Source organism: Lipophrys pholis, assembly GCF_963383615.2.
Source record: "Lipophrys pholis genome assembly, chromosome: 2".
Classification (NCBI taxonomy): Eukaryota; Metazoa; Chordata; class Actinopteri; order Blenniiformes; family Blenniidae; genus Lipophrys; species Lipophrys pholis.
Genome location: NC_137636.1, coordinates 10,181,793 through 10,201,030, shown reverse-complemented (window position 1 = coordinate 10,201,030; position 19,238 = coordinate 10,181,793). Strand labels below are relative to the sequence as shown.

General features: G+C 40.9%; 1 protein-coding gene across 1 annotated transcript in view; it reads left to right on the top strand.

The window, feature by feature from the left end:
• The window catches only part of rasa3 (RAS p21 protein activator 3), a 40,621-nt gene extending 21,905 nt beyond the window's left edge, over positions 1-18,716 (top strand). The window contains exons 6-24 of the mRNA XM_080490111.1: positions 3,452-3,532; positions 3,632-3,704; positions 5,728-5,801; positions 5,909-6,013; positions 6,327-6,489; positions 6,582-6,730; positions 7,041-7,155; positions 7,286-7,360; positions 7,493-7,616; positions 8,212-8,318; positions 8,594-8,671; positions 8,810-8,887; positions 9,087-9,160; positions 11,995-12,101; positions 13,004-13,086; positions 13,212-13,420; positions 13,515-13,618; positions 13,717-13,900; positions 14,149-18,716. Coding sequence (XP_080346237.1) covers positions 3,452-3,532; positions 3,632-3,704; positions 5,728-5,801; positions 5,909-6,013; positions 6,327-6,489; positions 6,582-6,730; positions 7,041-7,155; positions 7,286-7,360; positions 7,493-7,616; positions 8,212-8,318; positions 8,594-8,671; positions 8,810-8,887; positions 9,087-9,160; positions 11,995-12,101; positions 13,004-13,086; positions 13,212-13,420; positions 13,515-13,618; positions 13,717-13,900; positions 14,149-14,224 — 2,059 coding nt within the window. The 3' untranslated portion in view covers positions 14,225-18,716. The remainder of the gene's footprint in view (positions 1-3,451; positions 3,533-3,631; positions 3,705-5,727; positions 5,802-5,908; positions 6,014-6,326; positions 6,490-6,581; positions 6,731-7,040; positions 7,156-7,285; positions 7,361-7,492; positions 7,617-8,211; positions 8,319-8,593; positions 8,672-8,809; positions 8,888-9,086; positions 9,161-11,994; positions 12,102-13,003; positions 13,087-13,211; positions 13,421-13,514; positions 13,619-13,716; positions 13,901-14,148) is intronic.
• The last annotated feature ends 522 nt before the right edge of the window (positions 18,717-19,238 follow it).

The window sequence follows — 19,238 nt, the reverse complement described above, 5'->3', positions numbered from 1 at the left end:
CTTAAAGCGGAGAGCAGCAGGTCAGCTCGTCAGATTTCTCTAGAAAGACACGTGTGTGTGTGTGTGTGTGTGTGTGTGTGTGTGTGTGTGTGTGTGTGTGTGTGTGTGTGTGTGTGTGTGTGTGTGTGTGTGTGTGTGTGTGTGTGTGTGTGTGTGTGTGTGTGTGTGTGTGTGTGTGTGTGTGTGTGTGTGTGTGTGTGTGTGAGAGAGAGAGAGAGAAAACTGTGTCCATTCATCTCCGTTGGCCGAAGAGATCATACACTTCAGTCAGTCAAAGTTAAGCTGGTGTGAACTGCAGACTCGGCCTTATTCACATCTCAAACACCTGCTGAGTCACGTTCTGCTTCAACACAACACCTGAGTTATGAGTGCCGATGGGCCGCACAGTGGTCGGCACTCTCGCCTCATAGCAAGAATCTCCAGGGTTCAATTGTAAATCAGTAATCTCACATCCTCCGCGTTATTAAAAGACAAACAAAACAATAAAATGAAGTCCATTCCTAATGCCTCTCTCTAAGGACAGCTTTGGTTGATATACTAAGCGTCTCATCACTAAGATTGTAGGTTTTATTGCTTGTGGTTATAAAAAAAAAAGGCAGTGATTGACATTAAAATAGATATGCAACTACTTTTTTTGAAGGGAGCTCATGAGAAACTAGGACTGCTGTGGAGGACTGAGCCGTATGTTCTACCTAACTGCTCATTATGAAGATACCTCTTAGTAAAAAGCAGTACGTTGCACTAAAGCAAAAAGTCAATGTCTATTCCGACACATTTCCCTCCTGTACAATGGGCGGAAGAGCTTCTTTTATGTGTATGCACTGACTAAAGGTGAGAGATGAGTTGTGGTCTCGAAACCGACTTCTCAGTAAAAGTCGACACCCTCAGATTATATTCTAACCACGCACAATCCTGACTCACAACTGACTTCCTATCAGGATGTGTATCAGCATTCACGCCTTGCCTTGTCTTTATATATTCATTATGAAAATATAGGTTTCTTCTGTAGATATTTGACGGGGATATTTGATATTTATTTCAGATGTTAGAGAAGTTTTAAATTTTTTTAGATATCATCTGAGGAAAAGAAGTATTTTAACAAAACACTCATCTTCCTGTGGTAAGTTACAGTAGTGTTCAGCCGTCAATGACACTGACTCATAAGCACATCCTCTTCGTTTGTGTGTGAATGTTTCACGGCTGGGAGGGGGCCGCTGATGTAATTCATTCTCTTTCTATCTGAGTGAAATTGTTTTTGGCAGGAAAACGTGGGCGCAGAAGAGAGGCACATTAACCTAATATGAGTAACGTCAACTAAAACAAATAAGTCTGCCTCAGCACCACTGTCTGGCATGTCAGGGCTCAGAGCGCTGATGTGAGAGAGGAAAGAGAGAGGAGAGACCGGACGGACGGACGGACGGACGGACGGGGGTGCTGCATTGTAGGCCAAGCAGGGGTTATATAAACAAGCTTACTGGACAGGAAGTGCTCTGGCATTAGTGATGCTTAACCCAACCCTCTCCTTATTCCTTATTAGGGACCTGTGTGTGTGTGTGTGTGCGCGCGTGTGCGTGTGTGCGCGCGTGTGTGTGTGTGTGTGTGTGTGTGTGTGTGTGTGTGTGTGTGTGTGTGTGTGTGTGTGTGTGTGTGTGTGTGTGTGTGTGTGTGCGCGCGCGTGTGTGTGTGTGTGTGTGTGTGTGTGTGTGTGTGTGTGTGTGTGTGTGTGTGTGTGTGTGTGTGTGTGTGTGTGTGTGTGTGTGTGTGTCACTACAGTTTTGGGCAGTGCGGTGATTTGCTGTGTAATTCATCATGTGGTATGACCAGTGGTGCATCATCATGACACACAGGAAGTGTCCTGTTTGGGTGCTAATCCCCTTACAGTATGATGTCATGCGGCTTCGGGACACTGGGGACACTTGGATAGATAGATAGATAGATCGATAGATAGATAGATAGATAGATAGATAGATAGATAGATAGATAGATAGATAGATAGATAGATAGATAGATAGATAGATAGATAGACATTGTGGTTGTTTTCGTCCATCATTTTGGATATTTGGCCTCACTTTGTTGTTATTTTGTGGTCGGATTTGTTTGTTTATTTGTTTCCTTATTGGTCGCTTTATGTATTTATGGTCTTTTTAATGCCCGGTCATTTTTGCATAATTTCTCTTCTTTTGTTTATTCTGAGTCCTAATCATTTTTTCTGTCTTTTCATGGATTAAACGACCGTTTCGGGTTACCAAGTCTGCGGCAGGCTTGTTAATGTCGGTCCGTGATCTACTACTCGTTACACTGTTACACAAAAATAAAGACTCACTTAATCTAAGCTTGAAAAGTAAACAACAGTCTCTCTCGAGGCTGATTCTGACCCGTGATCTGTGTTTCCATAGTAACACGAAGTCACCTGTGAACAAATAGGGGGAAATGGTGAGAGTTTTGTCCTGCCGGAATGAAAGAAAGTCATGTGTTTGGTCTGTCAACTCTGTGCAAGAGTTTCATTTCGACACTTAACTACTGAGGAAAATGTTCCCACATTAGATCTGTCGTGCACAAGCACTTGTACAAAAGTTATCATATATAATAAGCGTGGAATAATGCGAGACAATGTTGAGACAGAGCTTCTTTTTTTTGTCTAAGAGGACACTGGGATGTTACGGAGGAACCACATTAGAGCAGGTCGTCGTTTCTCTTGAAGATATGGCACCCTTTGTGTTTTATTTTGTTTTGGCTCTCAGATTATCTGTGTGCTGCCGTGTGTGTTGTTTCTGGATCATGCCGGATTTAAAACTGGCGCAGGCATTCGCCAAAAAGCTCAAAGGGAATTACTTCCCTCTCTCCCTTCGTCTCTTCTCATGGGTCCGTGTTGTTGTTTTTGCCTTTCCTACAGTCGGACCCACACAGACGATTCACACAGGATGCCTCATTCACAGGGAGACCTGTGACAGAGCTCCTCACATGTACATGCCATAACATACCATACACAACGATCAGCTTCTATCTCACAGAGGAGCGGTAGATGAGATCGCTGAGTCTCATACTGGCTGTGCGTGCGGATGAAGCTAAAAGCTTTGCAGAGATGTCAGATTGGGTATCAACTCCCAGTGGTCTTGACAATATTCCTGACCCTTTCACGTTAGTCATTTGATTACATGGTAATAGAGTGTAAAGAGTCCCCTGAGAGCATCGTCCGTTGTCGTTGTTTGTTTTTTTTTTGCCCTTTGTATACAGTGTTTAGAGATGTGATTTTCATTTGAAATTGCAAAAATAAAACCGTGTGAGCTTGTGCTTTGAAATTGTCTGCACAGTTCAGCTTGTAATATTCTCGGAGAAACCTGGATTAACTCCCACCTATACCCATGCTTGGTTCACTTAATCCAGTGTTGCTCTGATAGAGATATTAGCATATAAGCTCGTGCAATAATGTGTCTGATTTGTGTTTCTGCAGAGTGTTGGAGTGCCAAGGTCTGCCAATCGTCAACGGCCAGTGTGATCCGTACGCTGCCGTGTCTTTATTAGGTCCTTCAAGGTCAGCTTTACTACATCAGTAAATACAAGCTTTTACCAGTTACCATATGGTGCTTTGCTTATGACATGTTTGCATTTCTTTGTTCTTCCCCCGTCTCAGGTCAGAAGCCAAAAAGACCAAAGTGAAAAGAAAAACCAACAATCCACAGTTTGAGGAGGTTTTCTATTTCGAGGTAATTTACCGTTAATTTAAAGATAAATGCCTATTCTTCATTAAAGGAGAAAGTACAACCTCATCCAGTTATTGACACAGAAGGATGTTTTATTTATTCATTATAGTCAAGGCACGAATGTGTTAGTATAATGTTCTAATGATATTATTTTTTGTTTTTATAATACTTTATTTGTACATTTTTAAAAATAGGAACAAAAACAAAGCACAAAATTACAACAAAAAAGACTTAGACATGTCTGGATAAATTAGATGATAGATGTAATGTTCACAGAGTCACAATGTCAAATTAATTTTCAATCATTCACCACAGATTTGTTTTTCAACCCATGAAAGTGATTTCAAATATTTTATTTATTTATTTATTTTTTTAATTTGGAGTCACTTAACAACAAATACAAAACTTTAATCTTAAAATTGACATTAGAAGTGATGATTTCAAATATTTTCACTGATTTCTGACAGGATAAATAATAGTTCTCTCCAGCAAATTATTTTTAGGAGTTTAATTCTTCATTCCTTTTTTTTCTATATATACTATATTTTTTTCTATATACTTTTCTATATATTCTCCCTGTACAAAATATCTATTGATTGTTATTATAATTAACTAAATACAATTGAACAAATCCACTTAGAAGCAAGGTCGAATTAGCAGGGGACAATTAAAATGTCTGACAGGAACGTTTTTCACAGTTCCAAATGGAAATTGATTGTTCGTTCCTTTAATGTTGAACACTGTTATATTTAACTAGATATAACTTTGAAAAACCAAACAATAGCTTGGGCTCACAAATGATCGATATTATGGAGTAGTTGATGAAGCCAGGTGGTGAAAATCTATGAATAGGAACGCTAATTCACTGAGAAAACCACGACATTTCTATTCAATATTTTATTGAACAAAGAAATATATATTACAGATTTTGATTGTTGACACTCAACACTTGATCAGCAGAGCTTCTTTTCTTGGAATGTCCTTCTGAAAGCAAGTCACACTTTGCATTTACCCTAATTAATATTTATTAGTTTATATTTATAGAAGTATCTCAGACACACACGCACACACACACACACACACACACACACACACACTTCCTTTCAGAGTGCCCCTGTTAACCGTCTCTCACAGCAGCAATGCCGTGACATTTTTGTTAGGCTCCGCCCCCAGGCCTCCTCGCTGCAGCACCAGCAGACAGCGGGACAAGAGTATGATTGATTCAGACAAACCAAACAATCTGGCCCATTGATTTCTGAGCGACAAGACCGTCTTATTTATTCCCAACCACCACATGAACTCGACTGGGCATAGCTTGTGGTGCTCTTCTGCCTGCAGCCCAGCGATCGTCACACAAATGCAGCCCCGTCCATTTGAGTCCTGTCATGTGATGCTTCTTTTTCTTTTTTTCTTTTTTTCTTTTTTTAACTAGTTTGAAATTTATTGTCTGGTTGTTCCAAGCTCACATGGACTGATTTCATTAAGACCCAAATTGGCTAGATAGTGAGCATCAAAGCAAAGCATTTGCAATTTTCCAACAAAACCGTTATTCAGTCTTCTGCTGTGCTCACTTTCTCCACGCTGAGGGCAACTGGAGTCTTTCCCAGCTGACATTTGGTGAAGTTCAGCGTACGGGCAGTCCATCGCATCCTAACAAGCAAGTGTATGGATTGTCTGAAGAAGCTAGAGTCGAATCGTCCGTCCATATTCAATCCTTCTTTTATTAAGCTGAGGGTGTAGGGGGGCTGGAGCCGATCCCAGCTGATGGGTGGGCCCGTCCATCACAGGGAAAGCAGAGAGCAGTTGGTTACCCCCAACTGCATGTCTTTTGACTATAGGAAGAAAAAAAAAAAAAAAGAAGAAAACTGCTGATCTATATTCAAACTGTGAGCTGACAGTGTAAACCTCTGCACACATGTCCCATGATGAATATTTATAGTAGATCCATTTTTTTCCTCATAGCAAAATGTCATATTGCCAACGGTTCGATTTTATCTCCGCTCTTAACTCCGCAAATCAATTCTAGGTGACGCGGCCACTGAGCTACACAAAGCGGCAGTTTGAAGTTGAAGAAGAGGACGTTGACAAACTGGCGCTGAGGTGAGTAACTAATTGATTCAACTATGTCCAGGGTCGGGACGAGAACGTCACTGCAGGCGCAAGTCGTGCTTTAGTGTCACACGTCACATTGGGTTCGTGTTTTTCAGGGTGGACCTGTGGAACGCCAGCAATCTGAAGTTTGGGGACGAGTTTCTGGGAGGTGTGCGAGTTCCTCTGCGGGTCCTGGGCCAGGCCGGGGTCCACGATGCCTGGTGAGCCGAATATCCCCCAATGGGGGGAGTGAACTGTACAGTCAATTTCAGAGAGAAATAATCGTTCACTTGAATGAAAAGTTAAAATCCATTTTTTTTTGGCAATACGAGAATCACAAACTCAATAATTCACTTTGTTGTAGCAGCTCTGTTTCGCCTCCTCTGACAGACTCAATTTGATCGCAATATGAAAATAATAACGATAAAACTCCATTATTTAGCTTCAAAACAAAGCTTACAAACAGCAATCAGGAAAGAGGTGAGCCAGGCCAGTTCCTCCACAAGTTGGAAAACATTCTTTTGTCATCCTCAGGTACTTTCTGCAGCCCAGAGAGAACGGAGGGAAGTCCGTGAAGGTGGAAGAGCTGGGCTCTCTGCGTCTGAACATCGTTTACACCGAGGACCACGTCTTCCCCTCCGCTCACTACACTCCCCTCAGAGACCTGCTGCTGCACTCTGCTAACGTAGAGGTGCATGTACGTGAAAGTATCTCTCTTTTGCCGACACTCTAAATTCACCACCGTGCCGCATGTTGTCGCGTTTGAACTGCTCCACTGTGTCTGTTCAGCCCGTGTCAGCGTCCACGGCTCACATTCTGGGCGAGGTGTGCAGAGAGAAACAAGAGGCCGCCATCCCACTCGTGCGTCTTTTCCTGCATTACGGCAAAATAGTGCCCTTCATCAGCGCCATCGCGCACGCTGAGGTTAACCGCACGCAGTAAGTGACTTGTCATCCGCGCCAAACACTTTATGAAAGAAACGTAACAAAATATATGAGATTCATTTAGAAAAACTGCTAAAATATCTGCTTTTAAGTCACTGTTTTGCTGACATTATTAATTGAAGTGGATTTAGAAATGCAAGTCGTCAAGTTTTATGTGAATGTCAGCGAGCTTCACAATTTGATTCGGCGGTGAAAATATGTGCTGCCACTGTGATATTATTTACTTTGGATATTAAATGACTCTCAGAAATCATTTTGTTTATTTACTTTGGCAGCCTTTGACACGCTTCGCCTTCTTTTCTAGGGATCCGAACACCATTTTCCGGGGAAACTCACTGACGTCTAAGTGCATTGACGAAACCATGAAGCTGGCAGGAATGCACTATCTGCAAGTCACGCTCAAACCAATCATAGATGAGGTATTTTTCCCTCTTAATTTGACCAAATCTCACTCTCGATTTTCTCTGAAATCAGTCCATGTCTGTCCCAAGGATATTTTGTTGAATCATTTTAAAATGGATATTTTGATACTCTTCTGAATTGTTCCAGATCTGCGCCGAACACAAACCCTGTGAAATTGACCCAGTCAAGCTCAAAGAGTCTGAGAACCTGGACACGAATAGAGTAAGAAGAGTGTGTGTGTGTGTGTGTGTGTGTGTGTGTGTGTGTGTGTGTGTGTGTGTGTGTGTGTGTGTGCGTGCGTGTGTGTGTGTGTGTGTGTGTCTTTGTAACCTCTGACCCGCCTCTCTCTTTCAGGAAAACCTCCGTCAGTATGTCGACCGCATTTTCAACGTCATCACAACCTCTGGCGTTCGCTGTCCCACCGTGATGTGCGACATCTTCTTCTCTCTGCGAGAGTCGGCCGCCACTCGTTTCCAAGGTAACTTCACCTCTTGAAGGACGTGCCGGCGAGTGGAGAACGCTGCTAACGAGGAGCCGGAAATGAATCACAATAAAGAACAGGATGTGCAAGATGTCCAAGGACACTTTGCTCCATTCGCTCTGGATCACAGAAAGGCCTTTTGTGCTCTGCTGTTTGTGTCAAACACAAGACCACTTACGCCTCCTACACACTTCATAAAGCTATGGGCGCTATGGTATGGAGCAACGTGTCTTGTACTGTGCTGCCATCTACTGGCAGCCTGAAGCCATTGCAGATCTGTTATAACCTGTTTGTTGACACTTGACACTTCGGTTTTATTAAAAAAAAACGGGAAAAAAAGCATTTTCTGGTTGCAAATATACTCAAACGGAATTTATTCATGCTGGTCAAATCAACACCACTTGCAAAACCCTACCCAAACACACACAATTGCAGAACTATAAAATCCCTGTAAGATTTTAGTTTACTTATTGCCGTGTAGAGCAACTTCCGTCAAAAAAAAGGAAAATAAAAGCTAAAGTGAACCTGTTTTTCTCTGTTATTTAGTTTGAATTTTAAGTCTCTCTGTTTTCTTTCCCCTTTTTTTTTCTAGTCGACCAAGACGTGCGATACACAGCAGTGAGCAGTTTTATCTTTTTACGTTTCTTCGCCCCGGCCATCCTCTCCCCGAACCTGTTCCATCTACGACCGCACCATCCAGTGAGTCTGATACTTAAATCAGATGGGCTTTTTTGTTTCGTTGTGGTAAAGTTGTTGACTGGCTGCACGGTGGTGTAGCGGCTCTCATTTCTAAATTGTTCTAAATTGCTTTTTGATTCTTATTTCCCTAATTTCTGCATTCAAAGTTGTTAAACGTTTTGTTTTCCTTTTAAACTTTACAGTATCTCACGTAGACCAAGATGATTTATTTTGATATCAAAATGCTTTTCTCACAAAGTTGGATTTTTGTTTTTACCTTATTTCTCTGTTTGCAGGATCCCGCCACATCCCGAACACTCACCCTCATTTCCAAGACGATCCAGACCCTGGGAAGTCTGGCCAAATCTAAATCTGTGAGTTTCTGACCTCAAAGTGCTTTTTTTTTTTTTTTGGTCAGTATTCTTTAGCCTCGACTTGACATATGTGACTTGCTGATCTTTGTTCTCTTTCTGTTGCTCTTTCTTTCCAAACTTTTCCTTTTTCCTTTCAAGGCCAATTTCAAAGAGTCTTACATGGCTGCGTTTTACGACTACTTCAATGAGCAGAAATATGCCGATGCTGTGAAGAATGTGAGTGTCCCATTTCTCTTCTTCTCACATGCGGTGAATCTTTGCCAGTTTGCCCGATGAAATACTCTTTTGTGAAGCTGGGAAAGTGGAGGCAAAGGAGGGTTTTTTTTGGAAGGGGGATGATGCAGTAAAGTGAACAAAAGTTGCATTCACAATCAATTATTTTGATAAATTGCATCTTTTCCTCTTTGCTCCACAGTTCCTGGACCTGATCTCCACATCTGGAAAATGGGATCAGAAGAGCATTGAAACACCCATCATGCTCAAAGAGGGGTGAGGAGTCTTCCTAACGTTGAACTCATGCATGTAGAAAAGAAACAGATGCAAAATCTGGCAGTGAAGCTCACTCTCTACCGACCACTTACACAGAGATTATGATTAAACGGTCCCCCTGTGGCTGCTTCCATTACATTGATCTTTATAACTCGACTGCTACTGTCTCAGCTTCAGTGTTTGTTTGTTTCCAGCTTTTTGAGGTTGTCCTGGCTTCTTCGTCGTCTACCTTTAGACAACAGACCAGGCAGGAGATTGAAAGACGACTGATAGCACTCAAACCTTAGTCATGAGTATGAACCCTCAGGTTGGAAAGGAAATGGTTAACTTATGCCCCGTTCTCATCGGATCATTTAGCGTCTGACTTTAATTCCAAAAAACAAATACTTCAGGACTCATAGGCAATGTCTCGCATGTGACTAAAGTTATTTGCAGAATTGCTGCAAAGGTAGATGTGTCAGATAACAAAGAATTAAGTAAATTGGACCTGTAATGTGATCAATTCTTTTAGCTAACTCTAAAAAGATTTCTGTGGACAAAAGAGCTAATCCTGGACCAAGGGGCCCTTAAAATAGCATGTTAACAGTTCAGTAGTGTCCAGAAGGTGAAAGTGAAAAGTGAAAAATTAATGTCCATACGTTTGAGGTTTTGCTGGAATTTATTTTCAAGTATATCAAGTCTTGGGCCGCTTCGGAACTAAGAAAGAAAAAAAAAAGTTTAAAGATTAATCAAAGTATTATGAATCAGGTTATAAGGATAATGTCATCTCATTTGGAAAGGTTGCAAAATTTGTTTGAAAGTATGGTGAAGTTAAGAGTTTTAAAAAAAACCAAAAAAAATGTTTGACCTGTTTGCAGTCCTTATGTTGAATAATACAAACCAGCTCGCACCGGTGGCCTCAGTGCACATTAACAAATGTGTGTGTGGCATCAATCTTTCCATGTAGCTACAAATAAAAGTCCTTCCTGAATTGACTGAATATCATACAAGGGACAACTTGTGTTCTGATCCGTTTCCAAACTGAACCGTTCCAGGAAAGTTACCTCTCAGGTGTTTAAACGCAGCCGCCTCTTGCAGCTCTTGTGCGGCTGTTTTCGATGATGTATGAATTTAACGAGGCGATAAAGCAGAGCACAGTTTCCAGGTAACGGTAGTTGTGCCGGCGCCTCATTTATCAATACCCCATCCCCCCTCCTTTCTCTCATTTCTGCTACCGGGCGTAGGAGTGTAAAACTCACTATAAAGAGGGTTGATGGGAAAGGGTCAAAAGGCACGAAGGGCAGGTAAGAGCTTCTCTGTGTAAAGGCTTTGCCCTTGTGACCCCCCCGCCCCCACTTCCTGTGTGTGCAATGTGACCTTCCCGAACCAAGCTGGCTATCTTCTCTCCCACCGACCTCATGCGCTGCTGTAGATGCTGCTGCACTTTACTTTATATCCCTCCTGCTCGCGAGCTGCTGCAGCACTGACACAAAGTGTGACGCTGAATGGTGGATTTATTGTTCGTCTCTCTGCATTTAAAGCATGCGGCGACCGTGAGGGTATAAAGTAAAGTGCCAACCTGCTTACCTTGGTCTACTAGTGCTGATGGGCCTCCTCGCTGTGCCAGACATGCTTGGTGTGACAGTGACAGCAGGGGTTGGTTACTGTACAAACATTTCTGGAATCTCATATTTGCCCACATCTTGACCCTTTAATACCCTTTCTTGCCCACACCGCGACCCGCATCATTTCCACACCGTTTCCTGCACAGCTCGTGCCAGATGTGAAACCAGCACCCTCTCCAACTCCATAATATCGAAAAAAAATTTAATAAAATGTTCCAGCTATGAAGTTTCAACCTTGATGTTCATAACCCTGGTTCTTTGTTCTCGATCCTTTGGCCCTCAAACCACTCAAAGCAGCTCCGAACATCCTGCCATGTACTCCCCTTTAAAGGAGCATACCGGTGATTTTACATGTTTTATCAACAAATTGTGTTGACCTCACATGTCACAAAGCATAACAAGCTTTCTACATATTGGTTCTGAGTCACAGGCAGCCATTGATTGGATTAATTTCAGTCAGACATCAGTTTGTTTGTAAACACCACCATATGATATGTATGATTCATATGATTCATTACCATTTTAGATATAGAACTTGCTTTCACGATAGTAAACTTGCACACTGAAAATCTTAAACCAATTTTTGGTTTAGCTTTTTATATTAAATGATTTAAAGATTGATCAATACAGTTCTGCTCTAATTTTGTGTCCTCATTAACGAAGCACAATAAGTAGACGATGCTCACAGAGCTTTTTGTAGTGCACAGATACCTGCTTCATGAGCGGGACTGCATTACGGTGCAACGTGTTATGCATGATATGGATTGTGCACATTGATTTGAATCAAATCAGAAAGCAGTGGCTGTCTGCAAGGCTGAAGAGAAGTTTGTCAGATCCTGAGCTTTGATTTGGGCAACGGTCACCACAGTGATAATCACACAATTTCTAGGTAATGGGTGGAAAATATGCAAAAACACTGGTACCTTTGATCAGCTGCCCCATCTCCTTATTGACTCATAGACAAACCTATGAGTGTGTTGTTTTTGTTTTTTTTGTTTTTACATGAACATTTCTAATTGCATTAAAGAATATGCGTTTGCATATGAATGAAGTTGTAAGTGCTAAATATTAGTGGACAAACTAAAATATTTTGTATTTATTTATTGTATTTAAACTTAAAGCACCAAACTTGCACTCCTAACCAGTTAGGCTGAGAAACAAACCTGACCTATTCAAGCTTTTTGTTCGAGGGGGTTCAGGAGAATCACGTCTCTTATTATTTCCCTTCAGATTTATGATAAAGCGAGCACAGGGGAGAAACCGGTTTGGAATGAAGAACTTCAAGAAGAGATGGTTTCGCCTCACCAACCACGAGTTTACCTACCACAAAACAAAAGGTATGATCAGCGACTTCACATGTATTGATTCCTTTTCTGTATGTCTACATAACGTGTTGGAGAACTGATAGGAGGGGGGGGGCTATTCGAGAACAGGATCTGCTGAGCGTACGTTTAATCTGCACGCTCATCATCCAGCACGTGACATAGGTGAAGTTACTGAGCAGGCAATATGTTCACAAACAAGTGCATAAGCAGATTCAAGTCAAGAGTATGTACAATGCTAACACACAAGAACGGGAAAAAAAACAACAAGAAGTAACCTAAAATATATGAATATATATATATATATATATTTCACAAAAAATGTTAATGAAATTCCAGCGAATTAAGTGGAAAATTTGCCTTGGAGTCACGTTACTATTATGTTAAACCTGCAACGACGAAACCCTATAAATCTAGGGGAATGCACGTAGCAGGATCTGCTATATACTGAGTCATGTCATGGCAAATCTCTCTAATGTATCGCACTGGTCCGATCATGAGACAGGCTATTTTTCCCTGGAAGTAGGTCTGAAAAAGTGAGGCTTCATGAGAAATGATTAGATTTATGTGAAGAATAGGCTGACACTGAAGACTGTATTCTGTATGTAAAGCTGAGACGTTCTGCAAAGCTGCACTGTTAAACTTGCAAGCCAATATATCTGCAACCATGCATGCATGCCTCCCTGCCTGACTACCTTTATTCAGAAATGTTAATTACAACCATTTGATCCCATTTGTTTTTAATACCTCATACAAGATTTGTTCTGCTAAAGATTTTTCAAAATATGAGCCTTGTGCAAGGGGTTGTGGGTTGCTTTTTTTATTCTGACCAATATGGTAATAGTCATTCTTCCCACTAGTCCTTTTTTCCATTTTTTTATTTTATTTTTATTTTATGTATGTTCTCTTGCTTCAAGGCGAGGGAGCTCTGTGCAGTATTCCCATCGAGAACATCCTGGCTGTGGAGAGGCTGGAGGAGGAGTCTTTCAAGATGAAAAATGTAAGGAGCCCACACAGTGACCCATATAAAATATTCACAAGGTTCATTGTTTGACTCAAAACTCTCCAACAATTATTTATGTTCTTCCATTTTTTTTTTTTCTTTCCCATTTTCCTTTCTACCAGATGTTCCAGGTCATTCAGCCAGAGCGTGCACTCTACATCCAGGCCAACAACTGTGTGGAGGCACGTGACTGGATCGACATCCTGACCAAAGTCAGCCAATGCAACCGCAAACGCCTGAGCACCTACCATCCTTCTGCCTACCTCAACGGACACTGGCTCTGCTGCAAGATGTCGGCAGACACCGCCTCCGGGTGCACGCCCTGCACCGGGTACGTCAACTTTCAGATCCATCCTGCATTCGATTGGTATTCCCTCAGTTTAATCCGTCTCCTTTTCTCATCTGCTGTGTGCCTCTGTTTTCAGTGGTCTCCCCGCAAACATCCAGCTGGACGTGGATGGAGACAGAGAGACTGAAAGGATTTATTCCCTGTTTAGCACATATATGAACAAGCTCATCAAGATGCAAGGTCGGACACTGACAGCAACTTTTGCAAATTTTTTACAAAATATTTTAATTTGACTTCTTCTTTTATTCTGACGATATTCTTTTCAAATTCGTCTGCAGAGGCCTGTGGCAGCAAGTCTGTGTACGACGGGCCTGAACAAGAGGAGTACTCCAGCTTTGTCATCGATGATCCCCAGGAGACCTACAAGACTCTGAAGCTGATCGTTTCGGCCGTGCAGACTTTAGAGCAGCAGCACACCAAGTACAAACGGGACAAGTTCAAGAAGACAAAGCTTGGCAGCCAGTATGTGCTTCATAAATTCATGTCTGATTCGAATGAGCAATAGAGGTTTTAGTCCCGGACAAGTGCGACTTCATATTCAGGCCAGCAGGTGGTGGAATTGTACAATCCACAGTTATCAACTCATTATTGAATTTAGGCACATTTCAACTATGTCTTTAATTTAGTTAAGTCTTTTGTTCTTATATTTTGGCTTCTTATGCCTCTGATATCAACAAATAAAAACCATCTCTGTCTCTTTGTGTCCTCAGAGAGCATCCCATTGGAGACAAGAGTTTTCAGTGCTACATACGCCAGCAGTCTGAGAGCTCCACCTACTCCATCTAGCCAAGGCCTGGTGTACTGTTTCTATGATGCCCCAGAACCAGCATATTTTTTTCTTGACTGCAGAAAGATCCAACTTTACCGAGCTCTGTGTCCTATGTTGAGTTTTGAATCTTCAGTTTTCCAAAGTAAGATTTCAGGTGGGATTTTCTTCACTTGTTTCCAACTCAGTTTGTTCGAGCAAAGACACTTTTCGAAGATGTTTCTGGAAGCAAAGCTGCTGTTTTGGTAACAAATATCACCTGATTTAGGAAAACAACTGTTTTTATCACTCACGGACAGACTTGAGGGATCTGTTGGCATGGAATTTATTTTTTTCTCTGCAGTTTCTCAAAGTTGCATCGCTCCAACTTTGGAGGAACAGACCTCAGATCAAGAAAAAGCAAGAAAAGCAAAGCAAGAAAAAAGGAACAGTTGAGGAGGAAAGGAAGGCCATGAATGAAGAGATAATCACACCGTACATCTGCTTAGGCCTCCTTTCTGTGGTGTGACGAGAGAACAAACGTTTTCACTGGACAGTTTTGACAGTGACCGACACGCACTTTAATCGCCTCCAAATCAATGGATGAACAAGCCTCGCAGCACACTTTCAAAAAGCTTCTTTTACCTGTTTGATTTGTACTTGGTTGTTTTAATGATTGTTGAGATGTTCCGTTGTATTTCATGTCTTACAGACCAAACGCGAGAAGGAAGGAGGGATGGTAATTTAAATCCTCTTTGGGTGGTGTTGTCCCCATGTACCTTTTTAATGTTTTAGCTTTGCCCCCAACCTCCTCAGGAAGGCTGTGAAGGAAACACAAGAAGGGATTGTCGGGACCAAGCACAGCCCAGAGCAGCTTATTAGCTATCAAAAATCACCCCACGCACAATTTTACTCCTCATTTTTTAAAATCTGTAACAGCGTGCTAAGATCTATAGGTCGAAATCTCCGTTTATAATTCAAAGCCATGTTCAGTTGTGGTTGGATTCTGTGCCACCAAGACTTTTTATTTTATTATTTTTTAACCTGCTTACAGAGAGTTTTTGCATGCTGTGTGACGGTATGTTGGCTAGACAGGATCAATTAAATCCAAACTGCTGTATCTCTGTAAAGGTCCCATATTGGAAAAAGAAATCTTTTCAATTATTATTTTCTTACAGATCAAGAACTACTTGTTATACAAACAGTGAAAGTATCAAAATTATCTATAGAGACACACACACAGCCCATTTTCCATCACCTGTGTCTGTAAACATGTTTGGTTTTATGTGACTTTGTGGTGTCACAATGACACTTGTGTGCCATCAGTCCACTGACATTAAGGCACAAAGTCCATTCTTTTTTTGCAGGAAAAACATGATAAAATTTTACATCTATAGAGATAAAAGATCCTTGACTTGTGTGTGCTCACTAAGATTGCCATATGAGGGAAAAAAAGATGCCAATGTCAATTTAATATTCATATAGTTCTTGGTACTTAAAACCACAAAGCCGTAGAGTTATGGATGTCAAAAACGCACGTAAGCAAAAAATACAAAACAGGGACCTTTAAAGAGAGACGCAACATCTCGAGCCTATTCACCTTCCACGAACAAATCAGTTTGAGTTCCACTAAAGAAGTAACTTATGAGATAATTACCCTGTGAAAATGTACTTTCAGTTTACACATAGCTGCCCCTTGAGTACTTTCCGTATCAAAGACAAGTCAATATAGGCGTTCAGCCTCATGATCTGCCTCTGGGATTTGACAGATTCATCAGAACTGTGTATACTTAACGCTATGCTCATTTCTGAAGTCACACTGACATGTGGTCTTCTGTTCTGCGTTATATTAAGTTTAAGAAAAAGTCCTATTGGTATGAAAAGGGCAGATTAGGGATTTACAGTTCAGGATAACATGCCTTTGGCTGCATGGGAAAGTCAACATGATGGGCATCACTAACAAAAGGCCTTATGGCAGAACAGCTGTGTAGATTATAAAACAGCTGCATGGATTACATAAGACTGTATAGGCATTACATCTGTGTCCTTCTGGCCTCTATACGTCTGGACCACATTTTGCTTGCAGACGATTGACCTCAGTTTAACATGCACAGACATTCATGGTTGAAGAATTTTCCAGTAAATGGTTTTAACTGTGTTCAACGTACCCTCAACAGCATGTACTTGCTTCACTCTGTGTTAGTAGGTAAAGGCAAACTAGTTCTCTGGTTAGCACAAAGCTGAGACTATGTATTAACAAAGCTCATTGAAGAGGATATTTTATTATTTTATTTTTTTTAAGCTTCGCTTCTAATTAATCCCGATACTAACATTTTAACCAGTCTTGTCTCAAGTATAGTTGTGAAACGGATAGCGTGTGACTGATTGTGTTGGCCTGTTGGCTGCCTAATAACGTGGTTCTCTTTGTCTGTGCGTGAGCTCTTTCTCACTTTGAAAAAGCTGCCCCTCCTCCAAACCTCCCACCCACCATCATGTAGTTCAAAACTTATTTATATGCATTCCTCTGGGAAGCTGTCTGCTGTGAATCCTGCACGACAGCGCCTCGATCTGTTGAAGGTACAGGACTTGTTGTTGTTGACCAGTTGTGTTTTGTTGTTTCATGCTTTCCAAAGGCAACCATTCTCATTGACATTCGTTTTCTTTAGTGCTCCAACTCGCCAAACCAGTGCATGTGAAGTATAGTTGTAGTCATACAGACAGTAGCCTCTGCAGGTGATCACAGACCACATGCAAATTTTGTATTTTCCAAAACCTAAGTACATGTTTATGTAGCCTCATGGGTGTTCCCGTGATCACAGGATCCCAAACAGTGCCAGTCATCACTTTTCTATAATTCACTTTTTGAAAAACGAAAAAAAAAATATCATTGTTTAGATATGTTTTTGTTTTTTTTTATATCTCAATACCTGTTTAAAAAAAAAAAAACAGTTGAGCAATTATTCCAGTGACATATTTTTCTTTGTCGAATATGTTGATCTACAAACTGTAAGGAAGGTTGTCAACAATTTTGACTCTGTTTTCTATCTGTGTCTTGTCATACAGAACTCTTGCTGTGTATGTGAGCTGAATGACTGCGCGGACTTGTGTAATGTGTGTGTGTGCGTGTGTGTCTGTGTCAGCACCAACGTGTGTGACTGACATAATGGGTTGTATTGCCAATTGATTGAACCCAGTGTTACAGGTCAGGAAAGGCAGAGTGTCTCTTGTTTGATTAATCCACCCGCTTCGAATGCTGTCGGTTCACTTAAATGGCTGTTGTAAGTTCTTATCAGTCCCATTGATATTGGGGAGTAGGTCCCAACTCTACCTCATTGCTTGTTATCACCAACCTGCATGGCATTGTGCACGAACTGCAAAAGCATACTGGATTGTCACCAACATGTCAATAATACATAATGATGCAATTGGTCTTTGATGAAAGTTAAGTTTAATCATGTAGTTTACTTATTTGTCACAATAGTAACAAAAATATATCTAATATTGTCACACAGTTGCTGTGTGATTAAATTCAGGAATGTCTTATACTTTAGCCTGTAATAACAAAGTTATGAAAAATGTGCTGCTTCACATTTGTACATAGCTATTTACATATTCTTACTCCTCCTGGTCTGCTGGATAACAGTCATAACCTCAATATCTTCTTACATTCAAAAATATTGTCACCTTCACCTTTGGCCTCTCACCATTGCTGTTGTCATATTTGCCACAGCCACTAGGGGTCACTATAAATATTCACTCATGGCTCCAGTAACTCCAGTTAGGACCTACGACCCTGAACCTATGAAAAAAGAAAGGAACAACAACAACAACAGCAGCCCTTCAGTTGCCCTGACTGCATTCGAACATGTTGAACAATCACTGCCTGTAATTATCCTGAGGACACTGTTACTCTACTCTGGCCTGATGTAGTGTGTCCCCTTCTTTCCTCTTGTATAGAACCACTGTCTCTTTTTTGAGAAGCATTTGCCAATATATTCTCCCCAAATGTTTTATTTCAAGGAACAACATTGAAAAAAAAAAAATCCTTAGGACAGCAGCATTGCTTTAACCTATGAACTTTGGCGAGTGTTTGTTTCCATCAGTTACTAACTCTCCTCAGGTTTATGAAGTGCATATTTATTATCATTTTCGACTTAAAAGAAAAAAATCCTTCCCAGAAATATCTGCTGACTTGGTGCAGGGATGTTAGTTACAGTAATGGCAACCTCCCCAGCCCCCCAAGCCCTCAAAGGAATGACTTATGCAATAATGGTGTTTCAGCATGCAATAATATTACAAAGTTCTCAATAAGCCTGTCAAATTATCACAAATTAACAATGCAGATGTGCTGACCTTTTTGCAGAAAAATGCCTCTTCAGATAAACTCATATTATAAAGGGAGAACAGTGTATTTTGTACAAATATTTTAAAAGTATTAAAATAAGCCTGTTAAATGTGTACATAAAACAGTTGAATGAATGGTGAAAATGTGATGTCTTTTTTTTCCCTGAATAACTAAATGAAACCAATATTAATGCGAACATGGTGTCTGTGTCTTATTTTTTAAGCTCTCATGCACAGCCTCATTTAGTATATTTTTAGAGACATAGCTTGTAGTTGTGCAAAATCTGTCATTTGAGAGAATAGTATTACAGGACTGTCACAAACACCACAGCATCAAGCGGTTTTGCACAATAAAAGTTAAACAAGCGGTTGCAGAGATTAACACAGTAACTGTTTGTGTTAGTACTTTGCAGAGCTCTGCCCCTGTCCTATATCTCCTCAGAACTTTTCTTTGCGCCGCCACAATATATTGAAAATGTGTTTCGCTTTAGACCGTACAACGAGCTCACCCACCTGGAGCAAAACCAGCCATAAGCTGAGCCACATTAACCCATCTCACCTTGTGGGACTTGGAAAGATACTGCATTTTGTTATTAAAATAATTTCAGATTGAAAAAAATCTTCAACCACACAATTTGATAACATAAGGAAAAACAGCTGTCCCCGCTCTGTTTAAAGTGAACAATTTACCATTGTAAAAGTAACTGATAA